The sequence below is a fragment of the Chiloscyllium punctatum genome, chromosome 22 (assembly GCF_047496795.1).
Source record: "Chiloscyllium punctatum isolate Juve2018m chromosome 22, sChiPun1.3, whole genome shotgun sequence".
NCBI classification, from domain to species: domain Eukaryota; kingdom Metazoa; phylum Chordata; class Chondrichthyes; order Orectolobiformes; family Hemiscylliidae; genus Chiloscyllium; species Chiloscyllium punctatum.
The window spans coordinates 69317849-69329527 of record NC_092760.1 but is presented as its reverse complement, the minus strand read 5'-3'; the positions used below and the strand labels follow the sequence as shown (position 1 = coordinate 69329527).

The 11679-nt window shown below is 38.9% G+C and overlaps 1 protein-coding gene across 1 annotated transcript in view; it reads right to left on the bottom strand.

The window, feature by feature from the left end:
- Positions 1-8: 8 nt before the first annotated feature.
- The window catches only part of eif3m (eukaryotic translation initiation factor 3, subunit M), a 60456-nt gene continuing 48785 nt past the window's right edge, over positions 9-11679 (bottom strand). Inside the window, exons 9-11 of the mRNA XM_072592612.1 lie at positions 4588-4731; positions 1084-1144; positions 9-241 (exon numbers count right to left, since the gene is read on the bottom strand). Of these exons, the coding sequence (XP_072448713.1) occupies positions 121-241; positions 1084-1144; positions 4588-4731 (326 nt within the window). The 3' untranslated portion in view covers positions 9-120. The remainder of the gene's footprint in view (positions 242-1083; positions 1145-4587; positions 4732-11679) is intronic.

The following is an 11679-nucleotide window of genomic DNA, read 5'->3' as shown; positions in this document are numbered from 1 at the left end:
GCTGAAACTCAAATTATTCCATAGATCTTTATTCAAATAGCAGTTTTGTTTTTAAAACAATCTTGATTCTGACAATGATCTTAAAAATGAATTGATTGGCAAGTCCCTTCATTTTAGACTTTATGTGGTGGAAATGCTGAGGAGGCTATTCCGCACCTGGTTCAAGTTCTGTTTCCAGGAGTTAAGACTGTCATACAACTGCTGCCACTGTTGTTTTCCAAAGGTTCTGTGTGTAGAGTGACTAATGAGAAAGGAAACAAACGTACAATGAAGGTTAGAGTGTAAAGTCTATCTCAAAGTGTTTTGCTCAGTTTATGTTGCCATGCATAAGTACTCATAATTTTCACTCACACTGAAAAGTCAATAAAAACAAAAAGAAACTCAACAGATCTGGTGGCATAAGTGGAAAGAGAAGCAGAGTTGATATTGAATCTACTAATAACATGCTGAGATCCTCCAATTCAGATCTCCACAGCGTTTAAGCCAAATAGGTACTTTGCTTTGACATCTCACTACAGGAATCAACAATGATCCAGCTCAGTACTGATGACAGTGGACATGAAAGATTTGACTGTACCTATTTAAGAAAAAGTCTCTAAACTCTTGGTCAATATTGTTCCATTGATCAATGATTTACTTCTCATTCACCATTGTAATTTATTCTTGTCTTGCATTCAACTGCTATTAGATTTTCACCCACAAACTAATTCAAAGTAACTGCCTAAAACTTATTCTTTGAGATGATGTATAACATTCAGAACAGTTGAAATTTCATAGATGAGCACTGGATATATCTTCAGAATTTGAGTTTAGCTGTAATTTTAGCTGTAATTGAATCTGTCAACAAAAAGCTGCTAGTTCTTTTCATACCAGACTTGGCCTGAATTCATACAGATAACAACTTAAACAAGTTATTCTCTTATTGGAATGAAGATAAAAATATGAGACCTTCAATAACTAAGATAGCTGATAGGCAGTTTATCCAAACCATGAACACACAGCAGTGACTAGACATAACCAAATAAATTGAACATTTTTCTTTCTACTTTGAATTTACTCTGGTTCAATTAAAATAGACCTTACCTTACAACTACTTTGTGTTGTGTTTGATCAATTTTGCAGTATACCATCTTTGTACGAACAGCTGAAAAATTAATTTTTCCCCAAACGTTTAGAATTCAAAATATTTAAAATTAATTTCTGAAAATACTCTTGCATTCGCCTTCATAACACAGATGAAATTTTCAATGTATTATACATGATATGCAGTGAATCAAATTTAATCAAAAAATCAACTAGATGGGGGATATCGTATCTTTTTAAAAAAAAACTAGAAAAATCTTAAATTCTAATGGGGACATAAATTTATGTCAAAATCAAAGCTAGTGAATATGGTATGAAGCAGAAACAAGGTCTGTTAACGGTGTCATTAGCCAAACTTCTTTGGGGTAAAATAAATCATTTTGTACGTGACTAAGATAAATTCTTATCCGAGGACTGTGACTCACTGCTCTGATAAAATTGCTCATGCTCACAAAAGGAGGATTTAAATGGGGAGCATACTTCCATAGCAGTGAGAGATACAGCACTACATACTTGTAGGTTTTAAAGTATCTTTCAATGTCAGAATTTTCATCAAGAATGTTTTCCACAAGTAGAAAGAGATATCCAATTGAATTCTTTAGAAACATTGGTGAAGAATTGCTCAAACTAACAAATTAAAACATATAATTAATTTGTTGGACTTGAATGGTGATAAAGTGGGTTTCTTTTACTCATTAAACATAAACATAAATGTAATAAACATTGAATGGTAAGTTCTGAATTACTTTTGTAGCTCAAAAACAAGCTTGCATTGCTTTCCAAGGATATATGTTACACATCACAATTTAATTTGGATTCCTTAAATTTTTTTTGGAAACAATGCATTTACCAAAACAGAGGTGTATGAATAAGAAAACAATTTGACAATGAGGTAAAGAATTTTGCAAAATCCCTTGTCAACTTGTTGAAAGCAATATCCTATTTGTGCAACCGCATCTCTACCAAAACACATCCTGTATTTATGATACCATATAAAATGGACAATTAAAACCACAGGCCGTCTACTCACACAAAAAAAATTATTTTAAGCACAGGATACTCGTCTGAAACACAAGGTTAAGACAGTCAAATGGCGCATTTTAATATATCCTTTGTTCTTTCTTATAAGATGTTCACTACCATCAATTTAACAGTGACAGGGATCGTTTGATGTCTGGCTAGTTTGCTTAATTGCAATTAAATGATTTACTGGGGTATTATAATTTTGAACCAAAATTGGGAATGGTTTTAAAAGCTGCAGATTCAAACATGTTTTTTTCCCTTTTCAGATATCTAATGTTAGCAAGTAAAATTTGAAAGAAAATACTGCAGCATTTTTTAAACATAATACTACTCTTCTAGTTTTGGCATGCTGCTGTGATCTTTGAAGACTTGAGCAGATATTTATTTTGTTTTGCAAGTCTCTCTTCTGATAATCGTCAGAACTGTCCAGTTTAGATACACTTCTGCAGACATCCATAGAACGTTACAGTGCAGTATAGGCCCTTCAACCCTCCATGTTGCGCCAACCTGTGAAATTAATCTGATGCCCATTTTAACATACACTGTTCCATTATTATCCACATGTTTGTCCAATGCCCATTTAAATGCCATTAACATCAGCGAGTCTACTACTGATGCAGGCAGGCTGTTCCACGCCTCTGAGTAAAGAAGCTACCCCTGATACCTGTCCTAAATCTATCACTTCTCAATTTAAAGCCACATCCTCTCGTGTTAGCCTTCACCATCCAAGGAAAAAAAGGTTCTCATGGTCATCCACCCTATTCTAATGCTCTGATTGTCTTTCTTGTTTTGATTAAGTCACCTTTCAACCGTCTTCTCTCCAACAAAAACAGCCTTTTCTCGTAAGATCTTCCTTCCATATGAGGCAACATCATAGTAAACCTTCTGAGAACCCTTTCAAAAACCTCCGCATCCTTCCAATAATCCAGAACTGTACACAATACTCGAGGTACAGTCTTCCAGTGTCTTGTACAGTTGATGCATAACCTTGTGGCTCCGAAACTCAATCCCCCTATCAATAAACGCCAACATACCATATGGCTTCTTAACCACCCTAAAAACCTGGGTGGCAACTTTCAGGGATTTATGCACCTGGACACAGAGTCTACACTTTATCTACACTGCCAAGGATTTTAGCATTAGCCCAGTACTTTGCATGCCGAATAAGTCTTCCGAAGTGTTTTCCGCATTAAACTCCATTTGCAACTCTCAGCCCAGCTCTGCATCTTATCTATGTTCCTCTGTAACCCACAACATCTTTTGGCACTATCCACAACTCTGCCGAGCTTCGTGTCATCCGCAAGTTTACTAACCCATCTTTCTATGCCCACATCCAGATAATTTATAAAAATGAAAAACAGCAATGGCCCCAAAAAAGATCCTTGCAGCACAACACTAGTAACTGAGCTCCAGGGTAAACATTTCCCATCAACCATTACCCTCTGACCTCTTTCAGCTAGCCAATTTTTGATCCAAACTACTAAATCACCTTCAATCCCGAAACTCCATATTTTGTGCAATAGCCATGTGGAACCTTATCAAATGCTTTACTGAAATCCATATACACATCAACCGCTTTATCTTCATCCATCTGTTTTGTCACCTTCTCAAAGAACTCAATGTGGTTAGTGAGGCACAACCTACCCTTTACAAAACAGTGTTGACTATCCCTAATCAAATTATTCTTTCCAGATGATTATAAATCCTATCTCTTACAACCTTTTCCAACACCTTACCCACAACCGAAGTAAGGCTCAATGGCCTATAATTACCAGTGCTGTCCCGACTCCCTTCCTAAACAAGGGAACAACATTTGCCATCCTCCAGTCTTCTTGCACTACTCCTGTGGACAACGATGACAAAGATCAAAGCCAAAAGGTTCTGCAATCTCCTCCTGGCTTCCCAGAGAATTCAAGGATAAATCCCACCTGACCCAGAGGTCTTATTTATTAGCATATTTTCCAAAATTGCTAACACAGTCTCTTTGTCAACCGTAATCCCATCTAACCTAGTAGCCTGTATCTTTATTCTCACTAACACTGCCCTTTTCCAATGTGAATACTGATGAAAAGTATTCATTAAGCGCTTCCCCTATGTCCTCAGATTCCACACAGAACTTCCCATTACTATCTTTGATTGGCGCTAATCTTATTCTAGTCATTCTTTTTTTTCCTGATATACCTATAAAAGGCCTTATGGTTCCACATTTCAAGTGTGTCCATCTCTTGCAGTTTCCTTCCCTGTCCTATGCATCCTAAATCTTGCCTAATCGCATCATAATTGCCTTTCCCCCCCAGTTACACCTCTTTCCACATTTTATTAGCAAGCAGCTGCACCAAGTACCAAAGGGTAACAAAACTAGAGTCCAAAGGAAAGATAGCAGTGTGTTACATTCAACATCCCTAAATTATTGTGCTTTGTTCACTTTAAATGAGACATTTTTATTTGTAAACTATGATGAAATCTATTCATTTTACTTACCATCTATAATGAATGCTTCAACATCATCTTCAGCGATCTGAAGTTCCTGTTGAAGAGTATCAAAAGAAATCTCCTTGTTGTCCACTGCCATTCCCATCAAAGTTAGCAGTCTCATCTTTGCTGTGTTCTGTTCATGAGAAAGTCCTGTAACCAATGCAATTAGTTAAGGTGTGTTCCCAGCATTTCATTGCTACAGTTTTGGGGGATTTTTAGTATGCAGTATTTCCAATGTGGATGAGTTTAGTGGATAGTTTTGAGCCATATTAAGTGTTGTTATTTAAACAAAATTTGACTAAAGCAAATAAAGCATGTAATAAAGCAAACATCAGGCCAACAATTAAACCCAAAATAGCACTAATTCAAACTTAAAGGTTTATAAGGATTTACTGAAGTACATTAATTTTGTACCAATGTTGCATGTATAATGAATGCACAATAAGGCAATAGAAAATGAAACGATTAGGGACAAAGTCCAAACATTTCTTCTCCAAACATTCAAGAATTGGAAGCAAATCTTGAATAGTGTTACAGCTAGCGCTCAAATTTTAATTAACTTTGCCTCATCAAACAATGCAGTAATGGCAACATAAGTGAAAAACATAATTCACTGGAATGAGGTACACTAGGGCAAAACTACAGCTAATAGGGCTTAATAGAAAATTACACAAAATCAATTAGTACATACTCTTAATTAACAAATGCAAATGAAATACTGATGAACTTTAAGCAGGGTGGTTGTGAAAAGACTAGGTTCATTGAAAGGCTACATGTGTTAGGGCAAAGCAGTTGACAAAAGAAACTGGCCGATCTTGTCAACATCAATAAAAGGCAAATTATGACTTCAGGAATAATGCCACCTGTTGGAGACTGCATGAAAAACTTCATCTTGTAATGCATTAGTGATCCATAAATGTCATGCTGTCCTTTTGTTATATTGAGTGTAAATATTGTACAATACTAATTAATTCAGAACAGTAAATCTCAAGTTATATTTAATCAGAGCAAGGCAACAAGAATTAAAAGAGTATGTATCATCAGGACTAACCTGAGCTTTCCCTTCACTTAACCCCTTGCTGTCTCGATAGCAGTAAACTCCCTAATACACGTTTGTAGGAAACTACAGCAATGTTTTAATACAAGTTAATCAAGAAAAGCAATTACCTATAATGGGATATGTGTCAGGCAAAGATGCTCATAAGTTTATTTGTCAATCAGGTGTTTCTCACAGTATGTTCACTGTGGAAATAAAACTCAATGTATAACAGCAGTTCAAGCATACATCTGCTGCTATCTGTATTGCTACTTAGTTGCTTCTGATTCACTGTTTATACAAAAGCATAAAGCTTTAAAAAAGGACTGTAGATGTTTGCTGAGTGAGAAGACAATATGTCGTACAGGTTGTTCTGTTATAACACATTTCATCTTTGCAAATTTGCTGTAACATGATTGACAAATTGGGGATGATGTTTCTATAGCGCAAACTTATTAAATATGTTGGCTGTAACACTATTTCAGCACCAACACTTTAAGCGCTTTTTTTCAAAGCGTGATTTTTCTATAATATGGAATAGCAAAAGAACACAACCATCGCATTATAGAAGAACTGACTGTACGTGTAGTTTTGCTGATAACTATGTGGCTATACTACTGCCCAATAATCAGCCATTAAATATGTCTCTTCTTTGTCAGTCCCATAGGGATCAAGGTTGATTTGCTTCCACTGAGATTCAATAGGATTTAGAACAATGTGCCATCTTCAGACTCTGCCATGTGCAGCCTAGAGTGCTAAAAGAGGTTGGTCTAGAGATCCACTCAAATGCTCTACTCACAGGTTAAAAAGCTAGTGGCATAAGGTACTGATTTGTAAGTCAGGACTTTGGGTATTTTGAACTATGAGCTACGATGCCAGACCGGTGCACAATTTCGCTCTGCATGTTTCCCCACCTGCAGTTAAATATATTTAAATCAGTACTTTCAGGCAACCCTGGAAAGAGTGAGAACACATCCACATGGAAACACACCATTTGGAGTTTCACATAGTGCACCAGCCCTCGCCACTGATTCTCCTGTGAGAAAGCAGTACTTTGACCGGCAAGTTAAATTCAATGTAAGTTAAATTTTGTAACCAATGAGACATGAGCATGAATCATCAACAGTTTATAGACTCAGAACAAAGAAAGCAATGCATGAAGGAATGTGCAGGTGCACAGAAATATGGTCACATTGAAAATAGTTTGGGAAGCACCAGGTGTTGAAGGTTCAATTCAGTTAAGTTGAGATAACTGCATGCAACTTTGAATGTGTACATAAAGGCACTTCTAAAAGAGTATATTGCTTAAGTGTTGATGCTCAATTTTATTCTGGAGTTTTGTGTCAGCCCACATTTTCAAATCAATGGATTTTGAAATGTGCACTTGCATCACAGAAAGAGGAGACTCCAACCCTAAAATCAATTGAGTAGCTACAAAAAAAAATCAAGTAGCTCTCAAAAAAATTAAGGTACACATTTTTTTCAAGGAACCCTCAAAAAAATATTCTAGTCCCTAACCAATATTCTTAAAATCTTCTCACAAAACATAGCTTACTTTCTGGCAGACTAAATTTCCAAGCGTGACCTGTGTAAAGAGATAGCAGATACCAAGCTTTAAAAGCATCTAATTTTCTGCCAAATAGATTTACTTATTACTGCTATGTCAAAATCCTAATACAGCAATAAAGTATTCTGCATCACTAAGCAATTTCTGCATTTGTTAAACCTTGCCATCAAAAAATAAATGCAATATGAAAATCACATCTTAATACAAATAAGATACTCAAAATCATTGCACCTTTTAACCAGTCAATTACACAGCACTGTGGGAGTGCTGAAGTGTTAATTACCACTCCTTCCTGCTGGGCGTAAATAAGGAGACTGCTGACACCAACACTCCCCACCTTAAGCAATGAAGCAGATTATCTAGTTCATGAAGGAGACAATGATGAAACTTGAACAGCTTTCTGTAGCTATGCACTGAACTCATCTTTTCTACATTCCCATTACTCTAGAAGTTATATGTATGTTTAATCAGATTCCTCTCAAGTATAGCTCTTGGTGATTAGCAGTTGTAAACACTTTTTGTAAATAAACAGAAACTGTAGAGTCAGCACATTAAATGCTGCAATTGATGCTTTTAAAGGTCAGAAGGTTAATGCTAAAAACAATGATCCCCCCCAAACTGCTGTATAATGAGAATGTGCAGGTCAAGGGACACTGATGGGTATAATTTCACCTCGCAAACAAAGTGACCTCTTAACAAAGACTGATCCTAATGACCAATGGATATCAGTATTGGTAGTCTATCTCCTTGAAAGTTCTCAACTCTCTTTCTCTATCTAAAACCAATGTGAAAGCTTTCAAGTGATATTTAAAAATACAGCGGTGAATTGATACAGGTGATGTGCTAAAAAATCTGAACCATCCAGACAAGCAATGACATAAAACCACAAATTTATGCATTATGCCACAACATGCAGCATTACCAGAGCAGCAATATAGCATGTCACATCAAACTTAAAATTCCAATAAAACTTCACAATCATGAACACAAGAAACACCCAAGTCTGCTCTATCATACAACGTAATCACAGTTGATTATCTACTTTCATTCCACTTTTCCACCCTATCGCTTGATTCTCTTCATATCCAAAAATCTATCCATCTGCACTGTGAATATACTCAAACCGAAGCATTCACAGGCCTTTAGGTAGAAAATTCCAAAGATTCAGATCAAGAAGAAATTTCTTCTCATCCTCCTCCTAAATGACTGAATTCTCACCTTAGATTGGAGAATCATGTCTAGGGTCAAAGATACAATTGCTCATTCCACTACCCAAAATTACTTTAAGCACTTGTTCCAAGGCATCTTCTGATTTCAAGCCAACTATTTCAGGTAGAGTGCAAGTGTCTAACATCTCCACTTTTAAACAGATAAACATGGCACTATGGGACTGAAGGTGGACAAATCATCCAGAGTTTATGACCTGCATTTAATAGTTTTAAATCAAATAGCTGCAAAGATAATGGAGGAATTGGTCAAATTATTCCAAAACCCATTGAGTTCTAGGAGGATAGAACAGATTGAAAACCTATTAACATGACACCCCTCTTCAAGAAGGGAGGGAGATAGAAAGCAGGAAACTATAGGCTAGTTGGCCTAACATGTCAAGCACGGTGGCTCAGTGGTTAGCACTGCTGCCTCGCAGAACCAAGGACCCGGGTTCAATTCCACCTCTGGCGTTCTGTGCAAACTCCACACAGACATTCTCCCAGTGTCTGCGTAGGTTTCCTCCCACAAGCCAAAGATGTGCAGGTGAGGCGATTTGGCCATGCTAAGTTACCCATAGTGATAGGTGCATTAGTAGGGAGTAGGGGAATGGGTCTGGGTGGGTTACTCTTCGGTGTGAACTTGTTGGGCCGAAGGGCCTGTTTCCACACTGTAGGGAATCTAATTAGGAAATTGTAGAGTCCATTATTAAGGAAGAAATAGCAAGATATTTAGAAAAGCTTAATACAGTCAACATGGTTTTGTGAAAGAAATTATGTTTGACAAATTTGCTAGAATTCTTTGAGGACAGAACGTTCAGAGGCGATAAAGGGAAACTGTTAGATGTAGATTTGTATTTGTAGAAGGATTCAAGTCAGGCTATTGCACAAGATTAGAGCTCTTTGGTCCTGGTGGTAATGTGTTAGAATAGGTCATAAATTGGTTGGCAAAGAGAATTCAAAGTCAGGATTAATGGGTCCATAAGACATAGGAGCGGAAGTAAGGACATTCGGCCCATAGAGTCCACTCCGCCATATCAGGTTGGAAAAACGCAAATGATGGAGTGCCACAGGATCACGCCTTAGAACTCATTAGGAGTACAACATATCTAAATTTTCTGACGATACAAAAATAGGCGTGAGAGCACGTTCTAATGAGGATATATGGAATCTGCAAAGCCGATACAGATAGGTCCGGTGAGTGAGCAAAAACCAGCAGATAGAGTTTAATGTTGGGAAGTGTGAAATCATACACTTTTGGTAGGATGAATAAAAATATAGATTATTTCTGAAATGTAGAGACACCACAAAAAGTGTACAGTACAGAGGGACCTTGGTGATCTTGTGGATGAAGCACAAAAGGTTAGCTTTCAGGTACAGCAAGTAATTATGGAGACAAAAGGAACTTTGTCTTTTATTACTATAGGTTTGGAGTTTAAAAATAAAAACTCCTAATACAAATGTACAGGATGTTGCTGAGGCACTGTGGAAAACTCTACATTGTTTATTTAAGAAAGGATATACTGCAGCATTGGAGGTTGTTCAAAACAGATTAACTTAGCTGATTCCTGGGATAAAGGAGTTGACTCAGCATGATGAACTAAAGAGGTTAGACCATTATTCATGAGAGTTTAGAAGAATTGTAACATCCAGTATTCGGAGGGGGGGGGGGGGGGGGGAACATAACATTGGTAGATGTTGGGATAACATTTTCACCAGTGGGAGAAACTCAAAAGAGAGGACATAGTTACAAAAGAAGACGACACTCATTTAAAATGGAGAACATAAAGGAATTTCTTCTCCCAGAAGGTAATCAAGGTCTGAAATTCTCTACTCTAGAGTTGTGGAGGCTAGATCCCAAATTATTTGAAGAGCTCATGATTAGGTTTTGGAGTTATTAGGGAACGAAGGGCAATGATGAGCAAAACAAAAGGTAAAAACAATAACTGCAGATGCTGAAAACTAAATACTGGATTAGCGGTGCTGGAAGAGCACAGCAGTTCAGGCAGCATCCAACGAGCAGCGAAATCGACGTTTCGGGCAAAAGCCCTTCATCAGGAATAAAGGCAGTGAGCCTGAAGCGTGGAGAGATAAGCTAGAGGAGGGTGGGGGTGGGGAGAGAGTAGCATAGAGTACAATGGGTGAGTGGGGGAGGAGATGAAGGTGATAGGTCAAGGAGGAGAGGGTGGAGTGGATAGGTGGAAAAGAAGATAGGCAGGTCGGACAAGTCAAGGAGACAGTAACTGAGCTGGAAGTTTGAAACTAGGATGAGGTGCGGGAAGGGGAAATGAGGAAACTGTTGAAGTCCACATTGATGCCCTGGGGTTGAAGTGTTCCGAGGCGGAAGATGAGGCGTTCTTCCTCCAGGCGTCTGGTGGTGAGGGAGCGGCGGTGAAGGAGGCCCAGGACCTCCATGTCCTCGGCAGAGTGGGAGGGGGAGTTGAAATGTTGGGCCACGGGGCGGTTTGGTTGATTGGTGCGGGTGTCTCGGAGATGTTCCCTAAAGCGCTCTGCTAGGAGGCGCCCAGTCTCCCCAATGTAGAGGAGACCACATCGGGAGCAACGGATACAATAAATGATATTGGTGGATGTGCAGGTGAAACCTTGATGGATGTGGAAGGCTCCTTTAGGGCCTTGGATAGAGGTGAGGGCACAGGTTTTACAGTTCCTGCGGTGGCAGGGGAAAGTGCCAGAATAGGAGGGTGGGTCGTAGGGGGGTGTGGACCTGACCAGGTAGTCACGGAGGGAACGGTCTTTGCGGAAGGCGGAAAGGGGTGGGGAGGGAAATATATCCCTGGTGGTGGGGTCTGTTTGGAGGTGGCGGAAATGTCGGTGGATGATTTGGTTGATGCGAAGGTTTGTAGGGTGGAAGGTGAGCACCAGGGGTGTTCTGTCCTTGTTACGGTTGGAGGGATGGGGTCGGAGGGCGGAGGTGCGGGATGTGGACGAAATGTGTTGGAGGGCATCTTTAACCACGTGGGAAGGGAAATTGCGGTCTCTAAAGAAGGAGGCCATCTGGTGTGTCCTATGGTGGAACTGGTCCTCCTGGGAGCAGATACGGCGGAGGCGGAGAAATTGGGAATACGGGATGGCATTTTTGCAAGAGATAGGGTAGGAAGAGGTGTAATCCAGGTAGCTATGGGCGTCGGTGGGTTTGTAAAAAATGTCAGTGTCAAGTCGGTCGTCACTAATGGAGATGGAGGGGTCCAGGAAGGGGAGCGAGGTGTCAGAGATAGTCCAGATAAATTTAAGGTCAGGGTGGAATGTGTTGGTGAAGTTGATGAATTGCT